General features: G+C 60.7%; 1 protein-coding gene across 14 annotated transcripts in view; it reads left to right on the forward strand.

Annotated features, from left to right (window-relative positions):
• Positions 1-289: 289 nt before the first annotated feature.
• BAIAP2 (BAR/IMD domain containing adaptor protein 2) overlaps positions 290-14900 on the forward strand; it is an 82465-nt gene continuing 67854 nt past the window's right edge. For 9 of the 14 annotated variants that reach the window (XM_055240827.2, XM_055240828.2, XM_055240833.2 and 6 more), the window contains exon 1: positions 290-468. In XM_055240827.2, coding sequence (XP_055096802.1) covers positions 415-468 — 54 coding nt within the window. In that variant the 5' untranslated portion in view covers positions 290-414. Of the gene's footprint in view, positions 469-1962; positions 2062-14900 lie in introns of all 14 variants that reach the window. The other 5 variants (XM_055240822.2, XM_055240825.2, XM_055240826.2 and 2 more) reach the window with 2 other exon arrangements.

Here is a 14900-nt window from a genome sequence, read left to right on the forward strand (position 1 = left end):
TCCCCACTCCTCCCCCAGGATCGACGCCGCAGCCGACCAATCGCTGCCTGGAGTCGGCCACTAGGCCCCGCCTCCGATCCCGCCCCCCTCCCCTTCTCCGGAACCCACCAATGGAAAGGGCGGTGCGGGGGCGGGGCCTGGCGGTTGCCTAGCAGCGGCAGCGCCGGGTGGGGGCGGGTGGTCGGGGGCGGTGATGCGGGCGCAACGGGGGCGGGACGCAGGGGCGGGGACTGCCGCGGGGCGGGGCCTGAGGCGACTATAAAAGTGGCCGCCGCCGGACGCCGGGCTCTGTGGTTCGGGTCTGCTTTCGTATTCGTCGCCGTGCCGTTGCTGCTGCTGCTGCCGCCGCCGCCGCCGCCGCCGCCGCCGCTTGCGCCCCCGCTCCGGTCTGTGGTGCAGCCGGGACCCAGGACCATGTCGCTGTCTCGCTCAGAGGAGATGCACCGGCTCACGGAAAATGTCTACAAGGTGAGCGCCCCCCGGCGCCGAGCTGAGCCCCCTCCGGGTGCGCCCGGGTCCTGCGCGCCCGAGCCCGCCCGGGGCCGCGCGCGGGGCCAGGAGGCTGGGACTTCGGGGGTCTTCCCGGCGCGGCCACCCGGGACCCGGGCTGCTGGGGTGGTGAGCCCGGCGCCGGCCGCTCACAGGTGGCCACCCCCGCCCGGGCCCCCCCACCCCATGCGCGCCGCGGCCCGTCCGGTCCCCAGCCCCAGGCCCGGGGAGCACTCCCCGCTCCGACGGCCCTGCCCGGCCCCCGCGCGCCCGCCTTGGCGTCGGCGGGAACGGAGCCGCGCGCTGGGCCCCGGGAGCCCTCGGACCTGTCCGGGTCGTAGCACACCAGGGGTTACGGCGGCCGGGACGGCATGGGGGCTGTCGAAGGCCGCGGCCGGCGCGGTGGCACCGTGGGGCTCTTCCAGGCGCAGTTGCGCGAGCCTCGGGCACTTCATTCTCAACAGGCTTTCCCTGTCCACAACTCCTGCCCGGCGCCGGTGCTGGGGCCTAAGGTGGGAGGTCGGAGCGCGGGCAGGCTGGATGGGTGGACGGATAATCCATCATCTTATGTAACCGCGGAGAGAGAAGACTAATTGTGTAGGAGGCTGACGTGCCTGCCTTTGCTTCAAATGTGTTAAGAGTGGCATCCACGTTCTCGTCTGTGTAAATGACAGGTTCACATCCGAGGGCCGCAGAGCACCGCTGGAAGCCTCCCCTGCCGCCCCCTCCCTGGTCGTTTTTCTGGCTGGGATACCGACAAACAGGCCCTTGGTTTCCTCTTTCCTCAGTATCCATTCTCGGTCCAGACCCCCACGCTTGAGCCCAGCAGCTCTCAGGGAGCATTTTCTCAGAGGAGAAAACCCCTGCCCCGGGTGGCCCTGGGTCCTGGGAGGTCTCTTACAGATGTGCTTTGTTTCAAAACTGAAGGTTCAGAGACAGGCTGGGCGATGAGTGGAGTGGGTGTTTACCCGGCAGTTGCTGGTTCATGCCTCCTAACTGGCTTGCGCCCTGCCCGGCAGAGTAACTGTTCTGATTGTGTTAGGCGGCCAAGGCGTGCCTGGCCAGGGGCCTGCGAAGCCCTCTTAGCTCTCAGGCTTGGGAGAGCCAGATGGAGGCCTCTGGGGTGGCCCCTCTGGTTCCAGTTGGAGTGCAGGAGGCAGATTGCACTTGAATACAGCTTTCAATAAAGCTTGCGAAGTTGGGGCCGCGTCAGTCAGGAAGGATTCTGAAGGCGGGTGAGGTCGACTAGATGAGTCCTAAAGCCACGTCGGAACCACTGGTAAACAGGATTCAGGGTGACCTGAGGAGTCGGCTTGGGAAAGGCACAGGCCCTGGGGTGGTTAGGTTTGGTTTCACAGAGTCTGTGGCATACGGTTCTGGCCTTGTTGCTCTGTAGAAGCACATGCTGTCAAGGGAGGGAGGTTTATTAAATTATTAGTCATTAGTTCAATTACGATTTGTTCGTGATTGCAGAGGGTGGAAGAGAAGTACCGGTGGGACCTTTTTCCTATTTTCTCTGCTTCTGCGCTGAAACCAGAAAGCAGGAACTTTCGTGGTGAGAGTTGGCAGGGGGTGGGTACATGGAGTGGTTTTGCTCTGGGGGACTGACCCAGTGATCGTCCTTAATAAAATTCTCCTAACCGGGCAGCCGGCTTTCACCTAGGTGAAGCTGTAATTTATCTGCAGGTCTGAGTGAAATTTGCTGGCAGGAAACTCTTAGGACTGAGTGTTTGGGGACTTTGAGCCCCTGTGGACGCCGACTAGCAGGTCTGGAGCACGTGAAACACACAGGTTCTGCGTTTTGTCTTCCACGGGTGGGTTAATTGGTGATTTTCCCAAGTGAAGATACGGCGGTTGATGATTTGATTTAGCACGGCTGGACGCGGTAGGCCGTAGGTGTCTGAAGGGCCGATCCACTCTGGAAAGGCTTTGCCCTGGCGGCAGGCTTGCACTGCTGCTGCACACAGGCGGGGTTGGTTTTGTAGGTAGGTGGCTCCTGCTGCCACTCCGGGGGCCTGACTGCTGAGTCTTTGAATCCTGGTGCTGTTACCTTTCTGTGCTTTGTCACTGGGGAGCTCAAGGTGCTTTGGTAGTGCCGGTACTGGTTGGGCAGCTTTTGGCAATGTCGGCTAGGCAGAAACTCAGCCCACATGGAGACATAGTTAGGAGACTGCCGAAGCCACCGGTGTGCACGCCTGGGCTGGTCCAGCTGGTCCAGGCAGTGCTGAGGTCCGTCCTCTCCTGGGACGGTGCTGCCTCTGGCATCCCTTCCCGGGGCCGCTCCTGTGCCTGGGTTGGCGGCTTGCAGAGCCCTGGCAGTGCCTCTTGGAACGGCTGGTCTGTGGCCTGCTTAGTGTCACCCGCGATGCGGCTCAGCTGTTTGGTTTGGACATTGCATCGCCTTAACTGCAGTTCTGAGTGGTGTTTGCCTTGGCAAAGGAGGACGCTTGTCCTTGGCCTTGCTGATTAAAAATGCAAGAATAAAAAGTGCAGTTTTGATTTTCTTCCCTGTAAGAATCTGTAACGCAGACTTTGACCTCTTTTCTGGTGGCTCCATTCCCTTGGGAGCTGTGTCCTCGGGAATTTCATGGAAGATGAAGGGGAGGGGAGCGGAACGGCTTCCCGGTGTTTGCCGAGAACGTAATCTCAGAACTTCTGGGGGCACTGTGTGGGCTGGGCCCTGCGGGTGTTGGGAGGGCAAGACGAGGAAGACCCCTTCCGCCACAGGAGCCCGGGCCCGGCGCTGGCTCAGGTAGCCCTGGGTAATGGCCCAGATGGAGGGAGGGAGTGCTGGAATCTGCCTCCCCCAGTGGCCTTTGGAATTAAGGCTACTGAAGCTGCAGCCCTCTTGGGGAAGCCCCAAGCATCGCTGCGTGCTGAGGGCCTGGCTCACTGGCTGGCTGTGGCTCCTGGAATGCCAGGCGAATGTCAGGTGGGTGTTTTCCTCAAGGTCTCGTGTCCGCAGAGAAGCCCTGGCTCCCAGGTGACCCGTGACCTGGAGTGTGGCGGCTCCAGCACCTTCTCTGGGAATAGTGCCATTGACCCACAGCCTGTCCTAGAATATGTGAGGTGAGAGAGCATCCAGGGAGGAGGAGGAGTCACTGTTACAGACGTGGCCATGGCCTTCCTTGTGCCGAGGCTCTTGGCCCTGGCTGGTCACTCTAGCAGCTGGTGGGGAAGCCAGCCTGGCAGGGCCGCAGCTGTGCTTCGAGGAGACGGGTGCCACAGGGTTCCCGGAGCCAGGAGCCAGTTGGGTTTGCCACCTCTGGTGTGATTGGTAAGGGCTGGCGCCAGGTGGTGGGCATCATGTGCTGGGTGGCAGGGAGCACACTGCCGGCTTTTCTGCTCCAGGCTCGGCTGCCCGGGCCTGGCCGCTCCTCTTTGCCACATCCAGCTTCTTCCTGGGGTGTGCAGAGCTCACCATCCCCTCCATTTGGAGACGGTGGGGAGTGGTCTCTGATAGGCACCTCCTGCTGACAGGCACCTCCTGGCATTGGAGCCGCCTGCCTGGGGGGCAGCAGACCCAGCACCTGAGGAGGAGAGAAATGCAGTGCTGGGCCCAGCTCCGTGCGCATGTGTGTGCGTGTGCGTGTGTGTGCACGTGCATGTGGTGCTTTATTTTTAGGGATACTTTCTGGGGTGGCCCCCGTGGGCACCATTTTGCCACAGGGTGGCTGGGTCTGCTGTCACTGAGTGGACCTGGCCTGCATTTTCCCCACATGTGCATGTTGTGTTCTGTGTTACCTGCCCTCGCCACCGCCAGCCTTTAGCGGGGGCACGTCTCCCAGGAGCAGTGCTGATGTGGTCCCCTCGGCGGGGTGGCCAGGGCACAAAGACCGGCTGCCCAGCCTCTGTGGGCTTTGGCCCCAGGCACTGTCCTGCCAGTTGTTGGCTCCAGGGTGCATGGTCCTTCTGCTGGCGCTTACTCAGCGTCCCATGCCTGCTGGCCCCAGGTGGTGTCCAGTGCTCGCTTGGTGTCCCATGCCTGCTGTGCCGTTGGTGGTTGCATGAGGTCCGTGTCTACCGATGGATGTGACCAGGCGGTTCTGGGATGTGGCGCTTGTGGAGTTGTGGGCTGGTTGGGGGAGAGTGTCTTGCCCATACTTGCTGTCCCCACAGGCCTTGCCTTGAGCAAGTATCCTTCACTGGGGAGATCGGTTGGCTCGTGGGACTGGCCGAGTGGACTTGAGGTTCAGGGTTAAAATGAAGGCCGGTGCTGCCCTGGGCTTTCAGGGGCCACCGTTAGATGGGAGGGCAGTGGGTGGGGGCTGCTGGGAGCTGTGTTCCTGTTGCTGTCTTGTCTTCTACTGAAGCTTCCAAAGGTTGAGGCCTGAGGGCCAAGCCTTGTCTGCTGGCCACAGACACCATGGGCTGAGCTGTCCAGGATAAGTGGTCTTGCAGGGGAGGGCTGATGTGCGGCCCAGTCATTGAGCGGAAGGGGCCTGTCCTCCTTCCGAGCTCCAGGAGGCAGGCTGGCCGAGAGGCTGAGGCCTGGGTTCACCCTTCTCCCCAGTTCACAGGTCTGGGCCCTGGTCAGGAGAGCAACCCCAGTGTCACTGCAGGAGTGGCAGGTGGTGAGCAGAGCTGGACATCACCACTTGTCCCCACCCAGCCTTGCATGGCCCTCTCTGCCAGCTGCCCTGGGCTAGTGTTGCCTGTGGCTGCCACCATGGGTGGGGACACTCGCACCGTCTGTGGAGGTGGGGTGCCACTGACTGCTGGTTGAGGCTGGCTCCTGTCCTTCCTTGCACTCAGCCAGAGTCTGCCCTGTGTTGCCTTCCCAGCCACCTTGTCTGGTGACTTTCTTTGAGGCCCCAGGATAGGGAAGCATCTTCGTGGCTGCACAGAGCCCGTAGTCCCCTGGAAGCTCTGCACTTGGGCGGCCGGCGCCGTCAGCCGTCCCCCACAGCCTGCGCTAAGATCCCTAGTAATTACAGGCCGGCGGGATGGTGCTGGCACCGGCCTCCAACGCACTTCCACCCCGAGCGCTGATTCATTCCTGGCCCCTGGCTGTGCCTGTACAGCTGCACGATGACTCGAGGGGCCTCAACCCAGAGGCAGAAGGGGAGGCCGAGAAGGGACCCGTTTGGCTCTGTGACTGCAACGGCTTGATCTGTCCTGCCCACAGATGTCTCCTTTGGGCGTGGAACGGCGGCCAGCCTGTGAGGGGCCCATCAGTATTCAGAAATGAACACATCTTGTTTCTGGATTCTGGAGCGTTCATGCTTGAATCACTGTCCCACCTTTGCTGAGGGTCTGCTCCTCGAGCGGTGGCCTGGGCCCTCTGAGGGCTTCCTGGAGGTGGTGGCAGCTCACACCACATGGGGTTGGAATCCCTGTTTCCCAGGGCTGTGGGCAGTGCAGGCTGAGGAGGTGGCCCTGGTGTGGGGCTGGCCTAGGCAGGCTGAGGGCTATTTCTCCTACTGTGGCCCAGGGGCTCTTGGTGTTGGTCCTGCACCAAGGGGACCAGAAAGCCCAGGGAACAAGAGTGGAGGAAGCTGTGGAGATGGTGGGGAGGTAGGGCCTGAGTCCATGCTGTGCTGAGGAGTCCCCTCCGGGGGCAGGAGGCTGGGGATGTGCCCCTGGCGGGGGCCCATTTCTGCCTGCCAGGCACAGTGACGCCCCCAACACCTCCCTCAAGTTAACCCCCATCTGCCCCTGGTCTTTTTGACTTAACGCTATGGAGCCTTGTCTACTGGCTGTCGGTTTGGTCACCCCTGAGCCTTGGAAAATCCTGCCTGGTGCTTGGGCTTCCTGCCAGGCCTGCCTGGAGGAGTCTCACCTGGCCTGTCCCCTGGCCATACAACCTTGGCCAAATCTTGCTCCCTGGGCAGTGGGTACAGCAGGCAGGATGCTCCCAGGGTCCCTGGAGGCCCCGGAGCCTGTCCCAGGTCAGGTGGCACCAGCCTTGGTATCCTCAGTGCTCTAGTCCTCACTCTGATGGGCAGGGGTGGGATGCACGTGGCACCATCAGATCTGATGTCCTGGGCCGTGAGGTGCTGGGGGGCCCCGTGGAGGGGAAAAGGCTGTCAGTTACAGCAGGATGCTTTTGTTTTTGCTTAGAGTTTTTATTTCATACTTGAACAGTTGTCTTATAATTGGGTAGTGTTTTTTGGTTTTTTGTTTGTTCATTTGTTTTTGTTTTTTGTTTTGTTTTTTTTTTTTTTGTTTTTTGGAGAAAGAGTCTTGCTTTGTTTCCCAGCCTGGAGTGCAGTGGTGTGATCACACCTCAACTGCAGCCTGAACCTCCTGGGCTTACACAGTCCTCCTGCCTCAGCCACCTGGGTAGCCAGGACCATAGGCGTGCCCCACCTGTGTGCCCGGCTAATTTTTTTTTTAATTTTAATTTTTGGTAGAGATGGAGTCTTGCTATGTTGCCCAGACTGGTTTTGAACTCCTAGGTTCAAGCAGTCCTCCCACCTTGGCCTCCCAAAGTGCTGGGATTACATGTGTGAGCAAACGCACCCTGGTGCTTTCTTGATCAGCAGGTTTTCAGACAACAGCCAGGCCTCCTGTTCCTTCTTCGGATGGTCCTTATGTGTTTTGTACACTGAGCTGTCCAGGCGTGCCCCTGCCTGGTTGTGGCAGGGGACAGTTAGCAGGTGGGCCATGCCAGGTGACCACCTGCGTGTCATGGCTGCCCCAGTGGGAGTCGCAGGACGCGAGTGGTGGAATGCGCTGGGGTAGCACAGGTGCCTGTGCCAGAAAAGAGCGACATCTTGACATTAGAATGGGGTGGGGATGGTGGTGGGGGAGAGGGTGTCCCCTGGCCGCAGGAGCTGCAATCTGTCCAGTAGAGGGTTTGTCTCACCCAGAGCCAAGTGTGGTCTGGGTGGATGCTGCTAGTGGTAGGCAGAGTGGCCTTGTAGCTTCCAGGAGGGGCTTTTAATTTAATTTAATTTAATTTAATTTATTTATTTAAGACAGAGTCTTGTTCTGTCACCCAGGCTGGAGTGCAGTGGTGTGACCTTGGCTCACTGCAGGCTCTGCCTCCTGGGCTCAAGCAGTTCCAAGAAGCTGGGATTACAGGTGTGCACCACCACACTGGCTAATTTTAGTATTTTTAGTAGAGATGGGGTTTCACCATGTTGCCCAGGCTGGTCTTTGACACCTGGGGTCAAATGATCCTCCCACCTTGGCCTCCCAGAGTGCTGGGATTACAGGCATGAGCCACTGCGTCCAGTCTAGGTGGGGCTTTTAAACCAGTGGGTGTGGTGGAGGCCGAGATACCACCACCTGAAATGAAGACCTGGGTCCCCCCATACCCGCTTTTCCAGCCCCCTCTTCCCTGGCCGACTATGTCTGCCAGAGGAGGCCTGTGTCATCTCCGTTTGTTCCACCATGGAAAGCCCATCCTCACGCAGTCCAGGCATGGATGGAGCATCAGCCTCCACCTGTCCTGCTCCTGGGCTGAGACTCCAGGGCCTCGGTGGCCCCAGGCTGTGGAGCAGAGCTGTGGGCTGCAGTCCGACCGGTGGCAGGAGTCCCATCTAGGGATGTGGCTGTGAAGCTGGGGTGCTGGGGCCTGGGCGGTGTCACCGCTGTCTCATGCTCTGGCTCTGGGGACGGCTGGGCCTGCGGCGTCCTGGCACTTGGGAAGCCTTGCCACTGCTCACACTGGAGCGTCCCGGCACCCGGGAGGCCCTGCCACTGCTCACACTGGAGCGTCCCGGCACCCGGGAGGCCCTGCCACTGCTCACACCGGAGCGTCCTGGCACCCGGGAGGCCTGGCCACTGGGCACACCGGACACTGCTCTGGGCATTCTCTGTGCTCAGCCTCGTTACTGTTGCTTCGTGTGCGGGTCCTGGGTGTCCCTGCCTGACGGGATCCTCGGTTCGGGGGAGAAGTGTGTCCCCGCCCATCAGCTGGAGTGGCTGAGCCCATTGAAACTGGCCAGCCAACTCCAGGGCCCTCTGGCTCTCCAGCCGTGCTTCTGTCCTTCCGTTCAGGAGTTCAAGGAGTTCAGGAAGGCTTTCTCACTGCTGGGCTTCTGTTTTCTCATTAATTCAGTGGGACAATAGCGTATTTCCTGGCACAGAGAGAGTACTGGGTAAGTGGTGGCCACGATGGCTAGCTTGTGGGACAGAAAGTTCTTCAGAGATCAGAGGTCAGTGGTCCAGAGCCAGAAAGTCCCGCCCCGAGTCTGCTTGCCGCTGTCTGCTTTCCTGGGATCCTGTGTTCCTGAGTGTGGCCGCAGCCCCCGGGCCGGCACCTCCCACCTGCCTGACCTGAGGTTGGCGGGAGGTGGGGCTGTACAGGCATTCCAAGGCTGCCTCCCTGCTTGTTCAGCCACAGTCGCTCCTCCAGCCGTGAGCCCAGCCCAAAAGACCGGGCCAGTGCCTTCACGGGGAGGGGACGGGGCAGTGGCCTTGGGGGTTCTTGCAGGCCAGGCGGTGACCGGACTTGGGTCTGCGATTGGCGGTAATGAGTGACCTAGTGACTGGGCCTCTCCACGTTGGAGGGGGACCGACACAGCGCCACAGACTGGTGCGCCCACAGGATGGCCGCGGCACCCAGCTCGTCCCTATGGTGTCTGTGCCCTCTTCTCTTTTTTATAAGGCATCAGTCATAGGGATTATGGCCCACCCTAGTGACCCCAGTTACTTTAATCATCTTCCTAAAGACCCTGTTTCCAAACACAGTTGCACTTCGTGATGCCGGGGGTTAGAACTTCAACACATGCATCTTGGGAGGGGACACAGTTCAGCCATGACACCCAGTGGGCCCTGCCCCGCGACGGAGTGCAGTAGCTGCTGGAGGGGCCGGGTCTCCCATGTTGCCTGGAGGTGACCACCTGTCTGTCTTCAGGTTGATTGTATTACAAGCCTATGGTGATTTTCTCTTCCAGCCTTAGTCAGATTGTAGCCCGCAGTTGATGACAACAGGAAGGTTTCCCCGGGGACAGCTGATTCTATTGGACGAGCAGTCAGCTGGCAAAGCGCCAGCTCAGTGCTGGCCACAGGCGAAAGGCGGCTGGACACCCTGTGAGGCTGAGCAGTTGCTAAGTTCTGTGACCCAGGCCAGGGTGGCTGGACATTGGAAGGTGTTTGTAAGGGGCCCTGTCCCCATTGAAGCTGGCATAGGCAGGATGTGTCTCTCGGACAGGAAGGAAGTGGCCAGACTGCTTGGTGCTGTGTTTGGACTTTGCTGGGCTGCGGCTCCTCCTGCGTGGGCCGGGTCATGGCGTCCTGCGTGCAAGGCCCCACGTGTAGCTTTTGCCTTTGTGGACCTCTGCTCCTGGGGACCTCGTTCAGGAGGGCTCAGACTTGGGGCCCCTGAGAGTTGAGGACCCCAGGAGAAAGCTCACAGAGGGCGTGCAGGTGTCCCAGGCCCATGGAAAGGGAGATGCTGCTGCAACCCTGAAAGGGAAGCAGGGCTCTGGGCTGGGGCCGGGGGCCCAGGGGAATGGCTATGTGGCCCTTCCCACAGGCAGAGGGCAGAAGCGCCTGGCTCAGAAGCTGGCCTTAGTGTTGGCATTTGTCCCTGTTGTTTTTAGCTGTAGCATTCCTGGTCCCTGTCCTGGGGCCTCCCAGGAGCCTGGCGGGTAGGGCAGGCAGCATGAGGGAAGGAGTCCCTGCACCTCGGGCCCCTCCTGGCGGGAGGCCACCTGCTCCTCTGGTCACATCTGGGCACCGTGCCAAAGACACAAGGAATCACTTTATTATGATGTTGATGGCTTTTCTGTGGGTGCTCCTGGAGGCTGAGAACTGGAGCTACCACCTTAGGGGACATCCCAGCCCCTCACGCTGACCCCACCATGACCGGTGGCCAGGCTGCCCAGGGCCCTGCAGGAGTCCCTGGTATGGGTGGGACCTGGGTGTCTCCCTTCAGTCTTCCAGGAGGGGCTGGGGTGTGCCCTCCATCTGTCTGACCTGTGTGGCTCTGGGGGAGTCTGGGTCAGCCAGGCCACGCCGAAGCTGTCCTTGGAGAAGCGTAGTGGCCCCTCCTGACCCTTCTGGGGCAGGGTGGGGGACCAGCCCCCTCTGTTCTGGAACAGGCTGGCCTCCTCCTGCCTCCAGAGAGGTGCCTGCTTCCTGACACCCAGAGCCCTCTGCGGGGTCTCATGGCCTGGGGGGACTTATGGTGGGGGCCCCTGGCATGGCAGAGGGGTTTGGCCACACAGTTTCCTCCTGCCCTTGGCTGTGGGGACCCCATTAATGCAGGGAGGCAGAGCTGCCGGCTCCTGCACCCCCGGCCACAGAGGGTAAGGAGGAGGATGCTGGCTCTGCCTGATTTGTCACCATTCCCCTTGGGATCCCATTCTGCAGGCTCCAACCCACCTTCAGGCTCCCGTCCTCACCCTGCGGGCCGTTTCCTCCCAGAAGCTTCCATGTATCCCGTTTCCTAAATCCATGTACATGTGTTTGTAGTTTGTCTCTGACTCGAACCAAGTAAGATGCAGTTCAAGATCTGCCTCCTCCAGGCAGCCCTCCCAGCTGGGCTCCCGGAGTTGGTTTTCTTCCTTCAGGAAGGATCCTCCAGGACAGATGTCCAAGTGTTTGGAGGGGACAGGACCGTCGATGCCACTACAGCCAGGCTTCCTTCACACCCCCACAGCCCCCACTCCCCTTGCCCCGTGAGCCGGCTCGCAGAGTCCGAAGCTCATCGGTGCTCCTGTGTATGGGGTCAGCAGTGGCCCGCCCTGGAGGACGCTGCCGCCTTCCCGATGCTCTCTGCCTACAGAAGCCCCCCAACCCCCCTGGCAGCCAAGGGAACTGAGCCTGTGGCCCCCAGACAGCAAGCTCTGAGGTATCCTCCCAGGACGACACTGCGCTGCTGCAGGGCCCCTCCTCCACCTTCTCCTTCCATGCTGGACATGTGGCCTGGGGCTTCCGGGCTCGGCTCTGTCCCGTGTGCCCTTTCCTGGAGCCTGGCGTCCTAGGCAGAGTCCCGTCAAGTCTACATGGACCAGAGCCGTGGGTGCTGTGAGGTCTGTGTCTGTGTGTGGGGTCCTCACGCCATGGCCGTGGTGGCACAGTGGGCTGGGGGAAGCCCCTCTGGCACTGCTGGCCACGCAGCTGCCACCGGCTTCTGCCTGTCTCGACAGAGGTGGAAGTGAGGGCAGTGGTCCAGTGGGCAACAGCAGTCTGGCCCTTCAGTAGCTGTGCTGGTCTATGGGCAAGGGAGTGGGTGGGCAGGGCCCCTCCCCACAACAGTCAGCCGCCCTGGGCATTGGCCCTCCTGGGAGAGGCCAGGTGGAGTTGAGTCACCCTTTTTCCTGATATTACTGGAATGTGGCCTTGGGGAGCATGTCGGGTGCAATACCAGGACCAATTGGGAGAGAGGGACCAGGCTGGCTGTGTGGTCAGCAGGGTTGAAGCGAGGACTCTGGGCTCCACCAAGAGCTAGTAGGCTGGCCCCCGCCTTCCTGAGCCTCACTTTCCTCTTGTCCATATGTAAGATGGAACAGTGACTCTCATGGAGGGGCTGGGTGAGGATTAGGGTGATGAGGGTCTAAGGCAGCCAGGGAGGGTCCTAGCATCCACTCTTTGTCTGTTTGTTCTTCTGAGTAGATAGAAAACACGGCTCAGCCTGGCCACACACAGACACATGTAGCATACACACGGGTCCACATGCGTCCAGCACACACGTGAGTGTACATGCACAGGTAAACACACAGCTCATGCCCACAGCACACACACGGGCCCAGCTCATGCCCACAGCACACACACGGGCCCAGCTCATGCCCGCAGCACACACACGGGCCCAGCTCATGCCCGCAGCACACACACGGGCCCAGCTCATGCCCGCAGCACACACACGGGTCCAGCTCATTCCCGCAGCACACACACGGGCCCAGCTCATGCCCGCAGCACACACACGGGTCCAGCTCATTCCCGCAGCACACACACGGGCCCAGCTCATGCCCGCAGCACACACACGGGCCCAGCTCATTCCCACAGCACACACACGGGTCCAGCTCATGCCCACAGCACACACACGGGTCCATGTGTATCCAGCACACACGTGAGTGTACGTGCACAGGTAAACAAGCAGCTCATGCCCGCAGCACACACACGGGTCCACATGCATCCAGCACATGCGTGAGTCTACATGCACAGGTAAACGCATGCAGCACATGGCCACAGCACACACACGGATATACGTGCGTGCATGGGTCCATACGCACGCAGGCCCTAGGGGTGTGGCCATACACGCCCACCCTGGCATCTGCCTTGAGGGGCTGGAGGGAGGTGGGGGACACTCTGTCAGCAGAGAGACTGCTTTTGTTTGTGGCCACCCTGCCAGGAAAGCGCTGGAGAGGCGGCGTCACAGGAAAGAGAGCCAAGGGGTAAACAATTCCTGGCCAGGCGCAGTGGCTCTCGCCTGTCATCCCAGCACTTTGGGAGGCTGAGGCGGGCGGATCGCTTGAGGTCGGGAGTTCGAGACTAGCCTGGCCAACATGGTGAAACCCCGTCTCTACTAAAATACAAAAATTAGCTGGGTGTGGTGGTGCACACCTGTAATCCCAGCTACTCAGGAGGCTGAGGCAGGAGAATCACTTGAACCGGGAGGCGGAGGTTGCAGTGAGCTGAGATTGCGCCACTGCACTCCAGCCTGGGCGACAGAGCGAGACTCTGTCTTAAAAAAAAAAAATTCCTGAGCATGCGGAAGGTGGACCCCAGCACGGCCCAGGAGTGGGCAGGAGAGCAAAGTCCTTTGGCAGAGCTCCTTTCTGTAAATGTGCTGGCCACTCTGCCTTTGCTCCCCAAGTTGGGAGGAGGTGGAGATGACGGGGGTTTTGCTGCCTTGTGCCCGCGCTGGCCAGGCCGGCCCGCAGCACTGAATCATAATGGCCATCAGTCTCCAGGGTGGCCAGCAGTGTCCAGCAGCTCGCCAGCCAAAAGGGCTCCCTGGGCTCATCGATGTTCTCTGACGGCCACCTCTGCAACTGGTGGACACGGCCCTCCCATTTGTACCTTCAGAAATGCATAGCTGGGGTCCCTGGAGGCTGTAGTAGGGACAGCTGGGGTCCGTGCTGTGGTCAAGGCCTGGATTCCATGCAACTCCAGGGCCACTGGGACATCCGTCTCTATGGACGTCCCAGCAGGAGGGCAGCCAAGCGTGCAGGCATCCCTAGGCAGGGACCCCTCCTCCCCCGGTGCTTCGCGGCATGCGTCCTATGAGGGGAAGCCTTCCATGGCGTGTGTGGGAGCCCTCGTGGGCAGGAACCCCTTCATGGGCAGGCCCGCCCAGGACCCTCCCTGGGGTGGAAAAGGTGTTCCCCGGTCAATAGTGAATGAACAAACGAGGAACTGGAAGTCCTTGCCGGCCCAGGAACGCTGCCCAGGGAGCCAGTGCGTGGTCACCGGGGGCACAGCAGAGCTCTGCACGCGCCGGGCTGCGTTTGCGCCGCACAGGTCCTAGAGTTTGAGGAGTGTGGTGGTTGCTCATGGTGTAGGATTTCTGTCTTGGCAGGGAGGACGGGGTCACAGAATGTGGGATCCTGGGGAGCTCTCTCTGTGCCTGTGGCCCCCCAGGAGTCTCTTAGTTTTGTTGTGGTCTTGAGGATGTCGCAACGTGTCCCTGAGTGCCCTCAGTGTGGACAGCTGGGCTTTAAACTCACTTCAGACCTGCCGTGTGAGGGAGTCGCCTCTGAGGGTTTGAGGTTATTTTCTTGTGCAGTTTCTCCCTCCTGGCCTAGGTTTTTCTGTTTTTTTGCACCCCTTGGTGTTGATAAGAAACAAGCTCCCTTCCCCTTTTAAAGCCCACAGAATTTCCCGATCTCCCCCCACCCCACCCCCCACCCCAGCACTGTCAGGGGCGTCTGAGCTCAGCTCCTTTGTGGTGGCATCCTGCAAAAAGATACACTCGCTCAGTGACTTGGAAAAGCCACCCTGGTGTGGCTGAGAACAGAGTTCTTTCCACCTGGGGCCGCTGCTGTTGGTGTTTGTTCTGGAGGAGCTGGAGCTGCCTGTCACTGGCTCCCCTGCCCCCACCTGGGGACCCCCGGGCACTGCAAAGCGCCTGTTGGCTATGGGCCCCCGGACCAGGACCTTGGCCTGGTTAGGGGAGCCGGAAGTGGAAGTGGAGGTGGGACTGTAGTGTATGCCCCACGGTGGGCTTTCCTCGGGCTGGGGACCTCCACACAGGCCCACTGGGTCAGGATGGCCCCTGCCTGCCTTCTAGGATAATGGGATGGACTGGTTCAGAGGCTCAGAGAGACGCCTGACCAGACACCTGACTGGAGATGGTCTCTGAGCAGAGGGGCTAGGCTCTTCATGGGCCACTGGGCTCCTCCTGTGGTTCCTGGGAGAGGGAGGAACCCGGTCCTAGGAGGGGTGGGTGACATCTACTGTGCGAGTCTGAGGCAGGGCTCCACAGAAGGCCCCTCTGCTGGCCCAGCGGCTGGATGCAGATGTAGGAGGAGGAACTGGCCCTTCCGCCTGCCGGGGAAGGGGAGTCCCCC

The sequence above is a fragment of the Symphalangus syndactylus genome, chromosome 14 (assembly GCF_028878055.3).
Source record: "Symphalangus syndactylus isolate Jambi chromosome 14, NHGRI_mSymSyn1-v2.1_pri, whole genome shotgun sequence".
Lineage (NCBI taxonomy): Eukaryota > Metazoa > Chordata > Mammalia > Primates > Hylobatidae > Symphalangus > Symphalangus syndactylus.